General features: G+C 41.9%; 1 protein-coding gene across 1 annotated transcript in view; it reads left to right on the forward strand.

The window, feature by feature from the left end:
• The window catches only part of FAM20C (FAM20C golgi associated secretory pathway kinase), a 107,355-nt gene that overhangs the window by 54,679 nt on the left and 32,698 nt on the right, over positions 1-19,978 (forward strand). The window contains exon 4 of the mRNA XM_075285078.1: positions 16,557-16,649. Within this exon, the coding sequence (XP_075141179.1) occupies positions 16,557-16,649 (93 nt within the window). The remainder of the gene's footprint in view (positions 1-16,556; positions 16,650-19,978) is intronic.

Raw genomic sequence — 19,978 nt, forward strand, 5'->3', positions numbered from 1 at the left:
AACGTTATAGGAACACCTGCCTTTCTCTGCTCTCCTAAATTCCAAGCCAACAGGCAAATGAAAACCTCATTACTCTTTTATTACTTATTGAGAATGGGCCATGACCACTTTCCCGTAGATGAAAATATTCACTTAAGTTTATTAGCTTGTGGCCCTTCTTTACGCCGTCAGCTCCGGCCAAGTGACTTTCTAAATCACTTTGGATTTTATGCCGAATTCTACCCATGAGTGGAAATAAATAGACATTTGGTGCATTGTACGTGGCGCCAGGATCTGCAATTAGACGGCTCCGGTGCCAGGACTTTTTGCGCCACAGTCCGACCTTATGTTATTTTATATCACATATAGGGGAAAAGCAAAGTGAAGATTTGGTCTGCTGCCCTACGATCGTGACTAGAGATGAGCGAACAGTGAAATATTTGAGATTCGAGATTCGTTTCCAGTAGAGCCTCAATATTTGACTACTCGATTGAATATCAAATTCCATTACAGTCTATGGGAAAAAATGCTTGTTTCAGGGGAAACCACTATTCAGCTAAAGGAGAGTCACCAAGTCCACGAGTAGCAGGAGGAGAGTGTTTAGGAGGAGCAAAGTGCAGTTAAAGCGCACGGACCCCATTATAGTCTATGGGGACTGTGCGCTTTAACTGCACAACGCTTGCAGTTGCACTGATATTCCATTGGGGGTTCCTCCTGCGGACTCCTTCCAGACGGGAGGCAAGTGCTAATGTGAACTTACTCATCCTGCAGAACCAGCATTGATTGGCCGAATGCTATACAGTGTACAGCATTCGGTCAATCAACGCTCGTCTGTGAGGAGGCGGAGTCTAAGATTGGAACACAGCAGTCTCCATTGTGGTCTGATCTTAGACTCCACCTCCTCACAGACAAGCCTCCGGCAGAACCAGCGTTGATTGGCCGAATGCTGTACACTGTATAGCATTCAGCCAATCAATGCTGGTCAATGCATTCCTATGAGAAAAAGTCAGCTCCCGCATAACCGCAAGCTGCCAGCTCTCCCAACTAGCAAGGACGAGCCTGCTGCAGAACCAGCGCTGATTGGCCGAATGCTATACACTGTATAGCTGGAGAGTCGAAGGTTCCCTACCCCTGTTGTAGTCAGCTCTTTCTATGGTTGTAATCATTACATACGTTTGTACACTGTTATTGACATATATTAAATTTATACAAAAGCTCAACATTCTTAGTCTTGTCCCGAATTGTTCTAGACGTCTGGCATTCATCCTGGCCTGTTGGGTATCAGCTTCCAGGCCAAATCCTGACTACTGACAACCCATTCTTTCTTCATAAGTTCTTGGAGTTTTTCTGTATTTTTGTTTGTCAATTCACTTCTTCTGCTTCTCAATGGGATTACGATGTCGGCAGTTTCCTGGCCATGCATCCAACATGTCAATGCTTTGTTCACCGAGCCGCTTAGTTCTCACGTGGCGTCCATCATGGTGGTTGTTCATCAGCACATCTCCAGGATAGTTGGGAGACGTTCTTCTTGGAGGATGTTTAGTTATTATTCTTTATTCATGAGAGTGTTCTTCAGCAAAATTGTAAGTGAGCCATAAATGGTAAAACTCCATGAACAGCCACAAAACCCCTCAAAAACACCCATTTTGGGGCCCGTTTGTATAAACCCGACCACCTGAATACTGAAAGTGAAAACTGATCTTCTGACCTTATGATAAGTTGTATCCTTCCACCGCTGACCCCTCCTGACTGTTACAAAATATTTTGTGCTCCTTCCATTTTCAATCTTGTTTGTAAAGTGCAAAATTTTCCCCCCAACAATATACCTTTAACCCCTTTGTTGCAGGCCTAATACTCCGCCTTGTACTGTAGCACTGAGTTGCACTTGGGATTATACAATGTATCTTCTGTAGTTCTTTCCCGCCACATACTTGTCGTCACATCTCTTCTTCGGCAATGACCTGCGCTCCTATTCTGTCTTGTGATTGAGAAGGCTGTAAAATCTGAATGGTGTCATAAAAGAGGAGAAAATAGAAAGCGTCCGACTTCTCAGTATATAGGATTCCTCTACTATCTGATCACTCTTATAGGGAAGAGCCACATGCTATGTCAATGTTTTTAATGGGACCTTTCGGTTTCTATCTCGGTTTTTGGCTCTGATGCAAAACCTGTAACCAGGATCCAACCTATTTATAATATGGGTGTCTGTTGCAGAAGGTTTGGGGCCCGGGGTGATAACACTGCACTTTCTATAGCCGTACGCCTGAGGGTCTGACAGTATTTGTACTGTCCAAAAACCAACAAATGCAAGAACCTAATGCACAAGTCACCAAGTCCAGGCATTGGTTAACTTCAACTCAGCTTTGTTTTTTTAACATTCTGCCCCCCCCATAAATTCGTAATTGGAGGACAACTTAATACATTTTAACAGCATCCAAAGTTGCTCCCATGATATCTATCCAGTACTACGAGCATTTTTCCCCCCGTTCAGCCTATGATACAAACATCATGGAGTAAATCTAATAATTGGGGCGTATTTGCTATTTCTTGCTCGTGACGCCAAGATCCCATCCCCCTGTTCTGAGGACACAATCCAAGGCCTGGATGAATCCATCGATGTGGAGCTGCTTATAAATATCTCTACCTCGTTTGTCTTCCACATTTAATGATATCCTCTTAGATTGATTTTCCAGGTGATGCGGCAATTTCTTCCACTTTGTGCGGCTGAAGTCTCTGCCCTGCGCACGGTGACATTTACTTGATCCATTTGTCTTCATTAAAGGCGGCCGTGCCATTAGAAGTTCATTTTATCAATCTAATTGAATAGAGAATTTGTTTTAGACATTTTCACTTGAACATTGAGAGATGTTCTTCGCCTTTTTCCCCCCCTTCTTTTTCATGGCGAGAGGTGTCATCCTTCTCCCTCAATCTTCAGAGGATTCGATGCTTCGTCTTCCTCAACTTCAAAGATGAAAAATAAGACAAGGAGAAGATTCTGTTCTAAGCCATAGCGTGAAGTCTTCTACCAGATTGGTGTCTACCAAGACCTACTTCAAAGCCAATGTTCTCCAACACTTGAAGACAAGTCATTGCGTCGTTTTAGGAAGCGTCTCCCCCAATTCCGCTTCCTTTATATTAGCAGGTGATGATACATTGTAGCCATTCAGGGGTTAGAGATTCTCTTGCAGTATTCCAGGATACAGACTCCGGCACATAGCGGAGAAGTTTTCTTTCACACGCATGGCTTCCCTTAACTACCTCTGCTGTTTACACATCTCCTGGGAGGCCTCGGCACAAGAAGGCGCACATTTCTCAAGCACTGATCCCTGGTTCTTTACATCTCTTAGTAGAAGCGTCAATCTGACATCTCTGGTGTCACCGATGATGTTCTCAAGGAGTTTATTTACGTCCCGAGATGTCAGAGTTGCCGGTAAATTGGCACATACTTCATAATTAAAGGGGTTATCTGGGGAGTAATAAAATGTTCTAGTACCTTCCCTGCACTGGCTTTATTACTAATATACACCACAGCCCCCCTGAGCCCCAACGTTATCTGTGCGGAGGGCAATTAACTCAGTTCCTTTACCTCCCCACTGACGTTACGAGTCTCGGTCATGTGTCCAACTCCATTCTACATAATAGGGCTGTGGCTTCAATAGAGGCAATAAATAACTTCCCCAGAATTCCCTTCTGCCCCTGATGTAGGTATCTTTGGGGTGTATATTAGTAATAAAGCCTAACCAGTGCAGGGAATGTATCGGGAAGCTTTATTACTCCATGAATAAGCCCAACGTGAGTACAATGAGATGCAGAAAGCGTTAATTTTACTAATACAGGAGGGTATCAGGGTAGATATGGAGGGGTAGAGGTACCCACTATACGCTGCCTGTATACTGTCGCAACCTATTGGCTGAATGGATGAATGCTTGATTGGCTGATGGCTATTATTTCCAACCCACCCATATGCACGTGAATGGGGAGAGGGACACGAGCCGTTGCGTCCACCCCTGATGGGCGGCTCTTCTCCCTGAGAACAAAAGTGCTGGCCATTGAAATTCAACAATCCTGACCTTTTTGTCCCCAGGATCATCTGTCGTGACCCAGAGTTGGGAGGCCCTATATACAAAATTAAGGATCTGGTCCAACTTTGATCTAATATCTAATCTCTGTCCTATTCCATTGTTGACGCATTAACATGGACATGTGACCACTGCAGCCAATCACCAACCACAGCATTGACCGTGGTAGAGTTGACAAGTCAATACCCAAAGTGACCACATGGATTTGTTGGCATTTTAAACACCGGAACAGTAAAAACCATCAGGGAACCCAAAAAGTACTGGGAAATGAATACTTGGTCATTAGTTTGGTGACTGTTAATATCTTAAGAATTTTTTTTTAGTGCGGGTGACTGCGCAATCCCTTTAATCTAGCCTACTTGGGAACCCATAGAAACACCATAAATCCCTAACTCTCCTTCATGGGTAGTTTTTGGCAAGTTTAATGTCATCTAGGGTTGAACTGATCTTGAGATTTCAGGATCGATTTTAAAATCCAATTTCCGATCATTTTCCAGCCGATCCCAATCGTGAAATTTGTTCGATCACCAATCCTGATCCCAAATCGCTCAACCCTAGTCAATGCTTCTCCATGGGAAAAGTCACTGTTAGGGTTGGGACGATCTTGAGATTTTAAAATCCGATTTCCGACCACTTTCCAGCCGATCCTGATCGTGAAATTTGCTTGTTCGCCAATCGGGATCCAATTTTTTCCAATCAACCCTAATTTCAACTCTTGATTTTCTTGGGACCCTGGACTGCCCTATACTACAAGTGGTCTTCTTCTGACATGTCTTAAGATTCATGGTGGGTCTGTATATTTTGCCAGTACCCACCAAGGACCTTCTGCTCCTCTTCCATCTCTTTTGTTCACCAGCTGGATACATTGTTAGGTTACATTGTTTACATTGTTACACTGTTACATTACAAGTTGGTTTCCATTCTATGGAGGGATTCTTGGCTCTTCCATTACGGACTTCTCGAATCTACAACCATAAAGTCTGTTTTTTTCCATTAGACAATGACTTTTTTGGCCGTGTGTTTTTGCTTCCGATTAGCTTTCCTATTAGGAAGGTTCTTACTCTGCATATTAAGTTGCAATGTAAGTTGTGTAATGGCTGAAAGTTATTGCAAAGAATTAAATGAGAATCAGGTATGTGGTCGTGCTGAGGAAGCGCCGAGCCTTGGCCGACAATTAATAGTAGAACTTTTCCCAAAAGATGGTGCTTAAACTCCAAACAAAATGAGGTCAATAACAGAATGTTAATGCACCGCAGAGACGAAACGCGCCGGAGCAAGAGGAGATTGTAGGCAGGCGGGGACGCGAGGCCGATCCTATCTATGTGCCATCTATCCCACTGTGCACTATATGGACCGCTGATCAATATATTGATGGCCTTACTGTAGATTGTAATGGGCAGGATGGTGACAGACTTTTTGGTTAACTCTTTAATAGAAAATGTATCGGCAATTTTTAATTTGTTATTAAACCAGTGAAATCCATCACTTTTATAATATAATAATAGCGGTGAACACGGAAGAGGAGGAAAGAGGCCGAGCAACTTGTGGGCTAAGTGATGATTCCAATCACATGACCCTGATGTCTACTAGGTATATAGAGGTATATGGTATATACCTATGAGTAGTTCCATTAGAGCGCCCCTCTTACACCTTACTGCCTACTAGGTATATAGAGGTATATGGTATATACCTATGAATATTTCCATTAGAGCGCCCCTCTTACACCTTACTGCCTACTAGGTATATAGAGGTATATGGTATATACCTATGAGTAGTTCCATTAGAGCGCCCCTCTTATACCTTACTGCCTACTAGGTATATAGAGGTATATGGTATATACCTATGAATATTTCCATTAGAGCGCCCCTCTTACACCTTACTGCCTACTAGGTATATGGAGGTATATGGTATATACCTATGGGTAGTTCCATTAGAGCGCCCCTCTTATACCTTACTGCCTACTAGGTATATGGAGGTATATGGTATATACCTATGGGTAGTTCCATTAGAGCGCCCCTCTTATACCTTACTGCCTACTAGGTATATGGAGGTATATGGTATATACCTATGGGTAGTTCCATTAGAGCGCCCCTCTTATACCTTACTGCCTACTAGGTATATGGAGGTATATGGTATATACCTGTGAGTAGTTCCATTAGAGCGCCCCTCTTATACCTTACTGTGATCTATGGTCTAATAGCCCATAGGCAGCCACTAGTTGGGGGTGTCAGTGGCCCCTTCCTGACCGGACCCCCGTGCAGCTGCTTTCTCATTTACACCCCCGATGATTTAGACAACAATGCAGCTGCCTCGGATTCCTCCCGCCATCATCCCACACAATATACCGCCATTGTGTTATCAGCCAGGTCATATTAAAGTGTTACTGTCACAGTGCAAACATTTTTGTAAGCGGTCTCTTGTAATGGAGCTTGATGTAATTACAGAGGTCTGAGGGACATGAAAGTGCGGTCATTACACACGTGAATACCGCCATTGTTCTTGGCCTCGCACTGACTAATGGATGACAGCGAGCTTTGTTTCCATATTGGAAGTTCATTCTGCTATAAAGATTGAATAATTTTTATGTCACAGCGAATAACTGGATTTGTATTCATGTGTTATAGGGCACATCACAGCCTGGTATATGGAATGGTAAGATGGGTGGCAGCCGGGCCCAAGGTGACCTGATGTGGTGCAGATGACCCCGAGGCCCCTCCACTGACTCCGGCACTGTGCTCATTCTTTTATAGTCCCCACCGTTCCTGAGCACTGATATTAGTTTTTGTTCCCAATATGCTAATTAGGATCTCTAATGTCAAGTGGGCGTTGCCTGGCAGGATCCGCCATGGGGGCATGATCCTAAGCTCACTGACATTGTTTCCTGCCTGACACCGCCCACTTGACCGTACAGAGACTAATTAACCTATCAGGAACAGTGGCAGGGTAGAGAAAAAATTCCAAGTATGAGCAAAAACTGGAGGGGTTCGGAGGTCCTCTGTAACTGTAGGACACCCATTCACTAATACCCAAAAATAGCGCCACTCCTGTCCACAGGTTGTCTATAGAATTGCAGCTCAGCCCTTTCAAGACAAATTTAGTGCTGTTATTGGAACAAGCCAGCCATGTTTTTCTTACTTTCAGTCAATAGAGGACATTATATAAGACAGAAAAACAGCCTATGTATACCTATATATGTGCCTATATACCCTGTTTCCATCAAAATAAGACACCCCCCTTCACCTCCTGGACCACCTACAACCAGCAGTCATGCTAAGGAAGTGCCGGCCTGACTGCCGATTGTCCCCCATTACCCTTGTCCCCATTGTCCCCTTTATTTCATAAGAGAATTTAATATAAGACACTGTCTTATTTTTGGGGAAACAGGGTATGTGCCTCAGATAACCCTCTTACCGTGGACTATTAAGGTGCTCATAATAACCCAGAATATCGCCCCAGCCCCACAGATTGGATCAACTGAATCAAATGGAGATTTCCCCTTGTGAATCTGTTGACGAGATATTGCTGTTATTGGTAATATGCAAATGAGCTCTTTGGAGTAACAAGGATGTTGCCATTGCTTCAAAGAGATAAGTTACATATTAACAAAAACATCATCTTGGATCTGGTGACCCCAATATATCCATCTGCAGGGTTAATACGCCGAATCTGAATCTTTGCTCCAATGCAGAGGAGCCTATTACTATGAATAACCCAAAACCATCATGAGCGATGACTTTTTTCCGAAATGCCACGTCTGTCTTATGATCTCATTGTATGTGTTTTAATGCAGACATAAGATGAGATCACAATATTACAGCTAAAAGAAGACTATAACAGATTCCCATTTCTGTAATTGGAAAGGAAAGGTGGGAAGATGCCTCTTCTTCCTGTCTCCTTGGCTACAAAAACGACTTCGCATCTCACCCTGTAATTAAGCGATGAACTGGAGAAGGTTACAGTCCATACAAATAAAGCTCGTGGCTAAAAATGGCGCAGTCCTTAGTACGTTGTCAGCGCAGTGCAGCTGTACAAACAAGGGAATTAGCGAAAATTCAAGAAAAAGCAAAGAGAGACCGGACAGTCCGTGCAACATCACAATCCCAAAGTGCTTCTTCACTCTAGAAGATGCCGTAATGTCAGGGCTTCAACTCGAAACCATCAATTCCAACAATTGCAGTTATTATTCGGCATCTTCAGTGGGAACATACAGTATAGCGGTGGAAACCCAAAAGCAAGATTTCGTACATACTGTAAAATTTCCTTAATCTTGAACCTTGAAATCTAGGACCCTTACTAAACCTAAAGAAAGTCTCATACTGTCTGTTGATTCAGAAGAAGGCAATCCAGAAGGAGCATTGTGCCAAGAATGGAGCCAACCCAGGAGACCAGACTGGGGACCACTAAAGGTCCATCAAAAATTTCTAAACTCATGAGTTGATCTATAGCAGATGGGATTCTTTTGGACATTGAGATTTACATGACTAAAGCTCTTCATGGCTGCCAGTCAGGGGAGGAGAAAGATAAGTGGGAAGCAGGTGGAAGACAAACTTGGCAAGGAAAGGGCCAGATCATGTCACAGCTGGTGGGATTCACAATTGATGGTTTAATGGATGTTGGGCTGCCAGATAACATGAGATGATGGTGATATGGAATGGCGCGCATTGGTGTTCCTGAAACAGTGTAACGATATTGTGTATTTGACGCTGTCCAGTAGATGAGACTGTCAAAAATATATCACAATTAATTAATAATGCAGGACTTGTTGCTAGTAACAGCTCAGGGTTCTGGAAATGAGCAGAACTCTGGATATTTAGCAATTATGGAATGGAACAAAGAATATTCTATGTATACAATGTGTCGCTGTACCAGGTTATGCGATAGAGTAATATCTAACATATCTACAGGTCACCTATATGTCCTACAATCCACATTTCCAGGTGACTGCCAACACTCTGATACAACTCTTATGGAGACTTGGAAACAAAATGATACAATTGCTTCGTCAATATTGGCGATGTTTTCTAACTTTTGTATTTTTAATAATCGACTAGTACTTTTTGCATAGGCTTCTGTATTGCACCATTGTTAGTTGACTAATACTCAGAGTCTTTTGAACTCTGCAATGACATCCAAAAGCTTCTTGAATTGGGGTGCTGAGGTTGACGTTACACCCCAGCACTGAGACAATAAGGGGCCGTCTGTCCTCTTTACAATGTTGAGACACCAGTATCGGACATGGGATGTAGCACTGGAAAACACGCCACGGATATCTTAAATGTCATCAAGTGTTTCTTAAGCAGTTTTTTATGCCGATTTCAAGTCACATCGGAAGACGTTCATGCCGTTACTAAAGAAAGCCTACAAACTGTACTTTAATTCGAAGGTGGATTGTGGTCAGTCGTGGGCACCAAAATTCATTTACTCGACTCGCATCTGGAGTACTTCCCAGCAAACCTCGGCGCAGTCAGCGGTGAACATGGCGAGCAATTCCACTACCGGGACACTTCGGTGATGGAGTCGTGCTATTAGGGTCGGTGGAGTGCAGCCATGTTGGCAGACTACTGTTGGACTCTTCAACGTGATTTGTCAGCTCATCCGTAATAAGCGGAAGTCACAGCCAAGAAACTTTAACCATGAACATGTTTAACAAATTTTTGCAGATATTTTACCGATATTCAACTTCAAACTGAATTTTTATGATATGTTTATGATATAATTCTGTACGTTCTATAGAATCTCAGTAGCTATCGCCAGCTTCGTGTTTATGTTTAAAATTCACGTGGCAATAACTTTTAAAATACAAGTTTTTGTGCAAAAATTCCATTTCTTTTGAAGTAATTCATTGAAATATAAAAATTAAGATCGTGGAGATTTCAAGAACGGAGGGTGATAGAGAAAAACGGTTTGCATATTGGAAATCAGCATGTTCAAGATTGATTATTGTATATGTATACCAAGATATCTGCGGAAAGTTCTCTATGTTGTGTAGTGTAATGAGGCTCGGCTCTGCTACTATGTCACGTTATCAGTCTACGCTCAGTATTACAGTTTCATCATTTCATAGACTAAGTTGCTTTTTTTGGGTAAATGCACAAGACGAGGACTATGATTAAGAATGACACATTTCACGATGGAAGTGGAACACGCAAAGCTGAAATAGATGAGAATTTCAGAAGGATCTGTTCTCTTCTCCCGGTCTTTATCTTCTCTAGATGTAGATGGTTAGATAAGGATTTCATGTGGTTTTCGTCTTGGAGAGGGTCCAGTCTTGGTCAAAAAGCGCTGACCCAGATTCTAGGATGACATCACGGTTTCCCATCTTTCATTGCTCACTCAATAGACAATGTTTCCTAAACTACAAAGAAGTTCAAACTGGGTCAGGCAGTGTTAGAAGAACAGATGTAAAAGGCAGAATGAAGTTCATGGAGGATTAGGCTGTATTCACACAGAGTAACGCCAGGCGTTTTTTGTGTGTTTTTTGCACATAGCGCCGTGTTAACGCCGCGTTAACGCCGGGCAACGCCACCGCTAAATAGCGCGGCGTTAACGCTGCGTATACGCGGCGTTAACGCGGCGCTACGCGGCGTAAACGCGGCGCTATGTGCAAAAAACACACAAAAAACGCCTGGCGTTACTCTGTGTGAATACAGCCTTAACCAAAGGAAACGTAAGGGGTCTCCCTACCTTACCCATAAATATCATCTCTGGAACCATTGCCTAGTGACGGGGGCGTATTCCCTCCTTTGGGCTCCAGGGTCCTATCTAACTCCCTACACCTATGCAGGGCTGCAAAATTTTTTAGGTGGGTGTGAAAATGCTGCAATGTAAGAATGCTTTCAGACATAGAAGGGTTAATGGTTTATTTTTCTCAATTAAGAAAAGTAAAATGTAAATCCAATCAATATTTGGTGTGACCTTTGCCCTTTGGAGGAGGAGTCCTGGGAGTGACGATCCCGCCCCCACAGAGCCATACTGTAGTAAATTCCATCATCGGAAGCAACTTTTTGCCTTATTTACTCCCTTCGCTAGAGGTTTGTCCATTTTTTGGGTCCGATCCCTCCACCCTCCGCTCTTATATAATCGGTCGCCTCCTACATTCTGACCTCAGATTATTTTGCCCTTTATATTGGAGACCTGCAGTATACGGAGATTGTGTCGCCATTGATCCGGGGCTGTCCCGTGCCATCTGTAATAGACTTTACCCCTCCGTTTCATATTGTTACTTGGCAGAGACGATCCCTAAATAGAATAAACAGGAAACTCCATTCTTCTAGAACACAAGATTGCTATAAAGCCAATTCTTCCACCTGCTACGTCCAATGTGTTCTGCAGTTTGGGCGCCAAATATTCTGTCTCTTGTGCTCGGAATTTGTTCCGATCTTACTGCAAGTCTCGTGTATTATTAAGGACTCAAAGTAATGGGATGATCCGCAGATGGAGAAGGATTTATTGTAGTGACTGTCTGTCGCTACTATGTGATCTATAGGAGGCTGTGGATACATTATGCAAAATAAACAAACACTTGGGATTGAATATAATGATGTTATAATGTAACAATCTACATTAAAAAAACAACAGTAAATAATGAAGAGTTATGGAATTCACCGGTATAGTATGGCGCCCCCTGGTGTTCAAAGAGTATAACAGTGTGTACGTCCATCTATTGATCGCGGGAATGGAGGACACTCGCTCTGTTTTCCCATCCAGGTCTCTGCATAGTGATTCTATGATCCTCAAGTATTGAAAGTACAGAAGTTACAAAGTTACAAAAAAATGCAGTAAAACAAAGTATTTGCAAAGTGACTCTACTTCTTACGTAAACTAAACTTGTGACACTTTGTGTCCTTTTGCTTTACGTTTCTGAGCTTTAACAGAGAACATTGACGCTGAGTGTCTCGGCTTCGTCTACCCGATGAAAGTCCACGTCTTCTACCAAGGAACATGCTTCACATATTTAATTATTCATGCTCTGCTTTCTTTTAACAAAATAATCAGACCAAAACCGCCGTGACGCTCGGAAAATGTCCCGAGGCCTGCCGGTATCCGTCATGTCAGCGCTCATGGCTGCAACAATTATTGTATGAACAATACATATAATTACAATATTTAGATGGAATCTTGTCTGCTGGTATATAATGGGCATTACATCCCCTCCCCCATAAACCATATGAGTTTGTTGGCGGTTTTTTAGGAAAATATTTGCTCAGTTTGTCTTTTGCTGCCAGTATGCATTCTCATACATTGCAGGCTGCTCAGTGCCGTTCTGTGTGGGATCCAGCGATCTGTCATGGTTTGTCCTTTGCCCTTATCCCTGTTCTCCTGAATGACCATGAAGCTGAAGTTTATTTTATTTGGTTGTAAAGATGTCAGCTTAGAAGATCAGTCAGGAGATGGGGGCTGCACGCTGAGCGGGATCTAACAATGGAGGGAACTGCGCAGCCTGCAATGTATGAGAATACAGAAGACAAACAAAGCAAATGTTTTGGTGAAAATCAAGTAACTGTTTTGTACCCCACAGTGCACCCAGTGAACATTTGTATAAAAACATGATTTCTTCTGGATTTTCATAGAACAGTAGAGGCTCAAACACACATGTACGCGCATGCGCATTGAGCTGATTGCAACTTGAAATATGCAAACTTGCCTTTTGGTCAGTACAAACAGATTGATCAGGGATTTGCTGCCAGACCCAAAACAATCAGCATAACATTTACAGATTAAAATTGCAGAAGTTTTGGATACAGTCATAATAAAAATTGCCTAATAATTCATCATATGAGATCACTAAGGCAAGAAGCCTGAATAGAAACAGGAAACCTCAGTGATGTCATCATACAGGAAACCTCAGTGATGTCATCATAGAAACATGAAACCTCAATAATGTCATCATAGAAACAGGAAACCTCAGTGATGTCATCATAGGAATAGGAAACCTCAGTGAGGTCATCATAGAAACAGGAAACCTCAGTGATGTCATCATAGAAACAGGAAACCTCAGTGATGTCATCATAGAAACAGGAAACCTCAGTGATGTCATCATAGAAACAGGAAACCTCAGTGATGTCATCATAGAAACAGGAAACATCAGTGATGTCATCATAGAAACAGGAAACCTCAGTGATGTCATCATAGAAACAGGAAACCTCAGTGATGTCATCATAGAAACAGGAAACCTCAGTGATGTCATCATAGGAATAGGAAACCTCAGTGATGTCATCATAGGAATAGGAAACCTCAGTGATGTCATCATAGAAACAGGAAACCTCAGTGATGTCATCATAGAAACAGGAAACCTCAGTGATGTCATCATAGAAACAGGAAACCTCAGTGATGTCATCATAGAAACAGGAAACCTCAGTGATGTCATCATAGAAACAGGAAACCTCAGTGATGTCACTGGAGAAATATGAAACCTCCATGTTGTCGCTGGTTACAATTCTCACCATTGTAAAATGGAAGGTTCAGGCCGATTGTAGGAAGGTTTGGGCCGGCTGTCTGTTGTCTCTCTGAGCCGTACCGATAGTCGTCTCCTCTCCCGTTTTCTATTTCTTCCTTCTCAACACCAGAATAGATGGGTAATGGCGTCTGCTTTGTTCATTGTCTAAATGATGGGAATGAGGCAAAGCATGACTGTTTTTGTTCCGATCGCGGCGCTTATTCTGTTAGAAATAAACTAAACATTGCTTTTCCACCTCGTGGACGCCTAATATTTATTAAAGGCAGGAATAGTAAGTGTGAGGAGGATTTATCTTGATAATGTTCTCCGCTGTAAAATGCCTCATTGCATGGAAACAAAGTAGAGAACTAAAGCGCTTATGGAAATGAGAGCCGCGAAAAAACTCATTGCATTAATGTGGCTGAATCTTCGACGAGTTAAGGCCATTGGAATTGGGAAGCCGAGGAAAAGCTCGAAGATTAGAGAGGGTGTCGTTCATTCTACCTATTCCGAGACAGAGGCCACTAAACAAAGAGACAGTTTCCAAATAAAAATGTAAATGTCTAGCGCTCACGTACTACTTACTGCTCAATCATCCAACAGAACGGCTCCAGCAGCCATATTACCGCCACAGAGTCGTCTTCAATGACTCAAGAGTTCAGGCAAAGCCTTAGATGAGCTTCTCGCCTCCGCACCCAGGACTTCCAACTCTCCCCAGGCGGCGACGCTCCTCAGGACAATGTCTGCATGTAACTTATATGTCGTCTCTAGTATATGTGTCTTTCCTGATCTTCGCTCTTATCTCAATGTATCCCAATGAATGGCACAAAGTGAAGAGTTTGAAAAAAAATTAGATTTCTCAGTTTTGGGAGTTGGTGCTCTGTGCGGCCTCCTTCTGGTTGTATACATTGTATCCTCTTATGGGTTTTCCTAGTATGTTGTTATATTGTATTGAATTATTATCTCGATCATTTATTATCCATAAGCAATTAGTTCCTGGAGTTTCTTTCCCCGTTTGCTGGACATATCCCAGGATAAGTAGTGAAATGATCAGCTCTGCAAAAAAGCATGATTTTGCTGTACTCTGTTGGAATATGTGTCTATATGTGGCCAATGAGGTTTGGATAAGCCTTACATCCTGTGGAGGGTTTTGCTAGCACGTTGTGATATTATATTGCATTGTATAGAGTCCCATAGAGCAGGTAAGGGTGGTCCCTCTATATGGTACTGTATACCCTGAGGTCCTCTAACCTTCACCTTTCCTATCTGATCAGAATAATATGTGTCGCTATTTGGGGGGCAGTCACACGATGTAACGCGGCGCTGATTCTGCCATGAAAACTCGCGTAAGAATCAGCGCTGCAAAACAGAATCCCATTGAGTTCAATGTGTTACGCGTGTTCAACGGAAGCCATTAAACTCAATGGGATTCTGTTTTGCAGCGCTGATTCTTACGCGAGTCATCGTGCCAGCATCAGTGCCACGTTACAGTGTATCAATGCACCCTTTGTATACTGAAGACCACCAAGCTAGTGGGCTCTAGATCATCTCTAAGTTCTTCTATACGTACAACGATAAAACATAGACGTCTACAAGGTTAGCTCAATAGTTTGACATAATTCGCCAGCACAGCGGGATGCCGAGATATTTGTCAAACCTTAGACAGTCGGCTAATTGGTGGAAAATGGTGAAAAAAAACCCATAAAAGATCTTGAACTATCCCAGTGGAGGCCAAAGATAAAACCCAATCTCCAGTGGAGAGGCGCGTGCGCCAGGTGGTTGTCATCGGCAGTAAATGTAACATTTCTATCCCTCTTATATCAACATTCTACTCGGGGCTCCTCCGCTGTTGCGAAATAGACGTCTTCTGGCGCCTGATGCCGATGATATAATGACTAGAGGTTTGAAGACATTCTGCAACGCACCGGCAATAAACGCATTGTGGACATCACTTGGAAAACTTCTTGTTTTGATGTCTCGGGTAGATTTATACAAACAAGCTGAAGAAGATAAGATGAGAAACTAGGAAGGATGATAAGACAGGAAGGAAAGTTTTGCTCCGAAGTTAATGATGTCTCTAGTACGAGGAGCTGCAGGCAGCTAATAGACAAGTGGAATATGTGAGGACGCGCCGATCCTGCAGAGACTTAATGATCGGCCCATATGTCACTTATGGAGACGGAAGATACAATGACAGCTCGTGCAGCCGGCTACACTGTCAGGATGAAGAAGGGGCTTCCCTTTAAATGTTACATTGTAATTAATGGATGAGACTCGTCAGTATAGAAGCGACATGATGTCATTGCCTTAATGATTCCTCAGCCGGATGTATCATGTGTGTATGATGCTACGTGTACTTAGTATATAGAGGACTGTTATATAGCGTGAGCACAGGATATATAGTGACCCCATCCCGGGATAGATCCCAATGTATGCGCCAGCCTTTCTAGACGGCCATAGTTCTCTTCTGTGTCTGTGAATTGTGGAGAGAGTTTAAAGGGGTTTGTCTGGGACTAAGATATTGATTGCTGCGACCTCCAAACACAGCGCCGTGCGATGTATAGCGGCTGCACCTGGTATTACAGCTCAAGCAGCGTATTATACAGTATATACTGTATAATAGAGCCAGACAAGCTGAGCAGGCTGATATATAACTTATTAAAGGTAATTATAATGTATCCATCTAGTCTTAGTAGTCAAGTGGGCGGTCTTGGGCGTTGACATCCTTCCCTGTGTGTCTGTGAGTACAGAGATAGCTGTCAATCACTGAGTAGGACCGCCCACTGGACTCCTAAGCATATATGAAGCACGAGATATACTGAATCCTCTCATACAATCCTCTATATGGCTCTGCTCTATATTCAGTTCTATAACATGCCGCCTGCAGATAGGACTATATGTACTACATGGCTGGTTTACTTTACGGTGGCCGTATTGGCTACCACTTCCTGGGCCCCCCGTGTTGTGCAGGCTGTATATACGGTATATCTGATATTCACCATTTATTATACACCGGCTCAGCCTTCAACTTGTGTTTATTCCTTATCTCCTCTATTTTTTAGGCAGACGAGAGAACAGGAGACCCCGCCGGACTTCTTCTACTTTTCGGATTATGAGCGACATAACGCTGAGATTTCGGCTTTTCACTTGGACAGGTGAGACCGATGCAATATACGATATGAGATTTTATAAGGTCTTCTGATGATCCAGAAATTTCTCTGACACCATCTTTGTTCATCATGTCAACATTACAGTGTGTGGTATTATGTACCAGGCGGTATTATATACTGGGCGGTATTATGTACTAGGCGGTATTATGTACTAGGCGGTATTATGTACTAAGCAGTATTATGTTCTAAGCAGTATTATGTACTAGGAGGTATTATGTACTAGGCGGTATTATGTACTAGGCGGTATTATATACTGGGCGGTATTATGTACTAGGCGGTATTATGTACTAGGCGGTATTATGTACTAGGCAATATTATATACTAAGCAGTATTATGTACTAGGAGGTATTATGTACTAGGCGGTATTATGTACTAGGCGGTATTATATACTAAGCGGTATTATGTACTAGGCGGTATTATGTACTAGGCGGTATTATGTACTAGGCGGTATTATATACTAAGCGGTATTATGTACTAGGCGGTATTATGTACTAGGCAATATTATATACTAAGCAGTATTATGTACCAGGCGGTATTATGTACTAGGCGGTATTATGTACTAGGCGGTATTATATACTAAGCAGTATTATGTACTAGGCGGTATTATATACTGGGCAGTATTATGTACTAGGCGGTATTATGTACTAGGCGGTATTATATACTGGGCGGTATTATGTACTAGGCGGTATTATGTACAAGGTGGTATTATGTACCAGGCGGTATTATGTACTAGGCGGTATTATGTACTAAGCGGTATTATGTACTAGGCGGTATTATGTACTAGGCAATATTATATACTAAGCAGTATTATGTACCAGGCGGTATTATGTACTAGGCGGTATTATGTACTAGGCGGTATTATATACTAAGCAGTATTATGTACTAGGCGGTATTATATACTGGGCAGTATTATGTACTAGGCGGTATTATGTACTAGGCGGTATTATATACTGGGCGGTATTATGTACTAGGCGGTATTATGTACAAGGTGGTATTATGTACCAGGCGGTATTATGTACTAGGCGGTATTATGTACTAAGCGGTATTATGTACTAGGCGGTATTATGTACTAGGCAATATTATATACTAAGCAGTATTATGTACCAGGCGGTATTATGTACTAGGCGGTATTATGTACTAGGCGGTATTATATACTAAGCAGTATTATGTACTAGGCGGTATTATATACTGGGCAGTATTATGTACTAGGCGGTATTATGTACTAGGCGGTATTATATACTGGGCGGTATTATGTACTAGGCGGTATTATGTACAAGGTGGTATTATGTACCAGGCGGTATTATGTACTAGGCGGTATTATGTACTAAGCGGTATTATATACTGGGCGGTATTATGTACTAGGCAGTATTATGTACTAGGCAATATTATATACTAAGCAGTATTATGTACTAGGCGGTATTATGTACTAGGCGGTATTATGTACTAAGCGGTATTATGTACTAGACGGTATTATGTACTAGGCAATATTATATACTAAGCGATATTATGTACTAGGCAAAATTATGTACTGGACAATATTATATACTAGGCAATATTATGGACTAGACAGTAATATGTACTACGCGGTATTATGTACTAGGCGATATTATGTACTAGGCAATATTATGTACTATGCAATATTATGTATTAGGAAGTATTATGTACTGGGCAGTATTATGTATTAGGAGGTATTATTTACTAGGCAGTTTTATGTACTAGGTGGCATTATGTACTGGGCGGTATTATGTACTAGGCGCTATTATGTATTAGGAGGTATTATGTACTGGTTGGTATTATATACTAGGAGATATTTTGTACTAGGCGGTATTATGTAATGAGCAGTATTATGTATTAGGAGGTATTATGTACTGGGTGGTATTATATACTAGGAGATATTTTGTACTAGGCAGTATTATGTACTAGGCGCTATTATGTATTAGGAGGTATTATGTACTGGGCAGTATTATATACTAGAAGATATGTGCTAGGTGGTATTATGTACTAGGCGGTATTATGTAATGAACAGTATTATGTACTAGGCGGTATTATGTACAAGGCGCTATTATGTATTAGGAGATATTATGTACTGAGCGGTATTATATACTAGGAGATATTATATACTAAGCAGTATTATGTACTAGGCGGTATTATGTAATGAGCAGTATTATGTACTAGGCGGCATTATGTACTAGGTGCTATTATGTATTCGGAGGTATTATGTACTGGGCGGTATTATATACTAGGAGATATTATGTACTAGGCGGTATTATGTACTAGGCGGTATTATGTACTAGGCAGCAGAAAGTACATAGGAGAATTGTGCAACTTTTATACAAACAATAACATTTGTCTCTTAATATTGGTCTGAAAGAGGAATAAAGGAAGGACAGATTGCAGAGCTCCGAGGAAAGCTGCAGAATTCTCATTTCATCAGGAATAGAAGTATTTATAGTAGACCTATCAGGAGAGGGAATCGCTGCTCTTTAATCCACCGTATAGGAATATTTTTTTATACACAAATATAGTAAACTTTAACTTTATATAGATATTTATGGGTCATGGGAATGTACGGATTCCATCTCAGCAAATGCCAACACAATAATAACAGTCTATAAGTCTCAGTCACCAGAGCGCCGCTCTATGGCGGAGCTACACTGTTTCTATAGTCACAGTTAGGGAAACAGAGTAGCTCCATGTGCTATTCAGCTTCTGTAGCACCCAATAACCTCTATAGGACTTACAGAAACCACGTAGAGCAGAACCACTAGCCAAGTGGGTGGTAAAATTGTGGTTTCCCCTGGGAGGGGTCTCTGTGTGCTGTATATCATACATTGTTACCACCCACTTGGCTAGTAGACCCTCATTTACAGCAGCAATAAAAGGGCTTATATCTCTGGAATAGCTGAACAGATCTGGCTAAACCCCTCCATGCTGAGGGAGTCCACGCCGATCAGATGATGGAGGTCATTGGGATTCTCACACTTGGTGTCAGTGATAAGCTAAAGTTTGTGTCACTGTTTGTTACATGATAAATGTCAGGATACAATTTGCTACATCTGTAATTTTTCATTTTTGTTGTAAAAAGGTTAAAAAAAAACTAATAGCCGTGTCCTATATATTCCTTGTCCTATACTCTCCTTGTCCTATATATTCCTTGTCCTATACTCTCCTTGTCCTATATATTCCTTGTCCTATACTCTCCTTGTCCTATATATTCCTTGTCCTATGCTTTCCTTGTCCTATACTTTCCTTGTCCTATACTTTCCTTGTCCTATACTTTCCTTGTCCTATACTTTCCTTGTCCTATACTTTCC

Source organism: Leptodactylus fuscus, chromosome 8 (assembly GCF_031893055.1).
Source record: "Leptodactylus fuscus isolate aLepFus1 chromosome 8, aLepFus1.hap2, whole genome shotgun sequence".
Lineage (NCBI taxonomy): Eukaryota > Metazoa > Chordata > Amphibia > Anura > Leptodactylidae > Leptodactylus > Leptodactylus fuscus.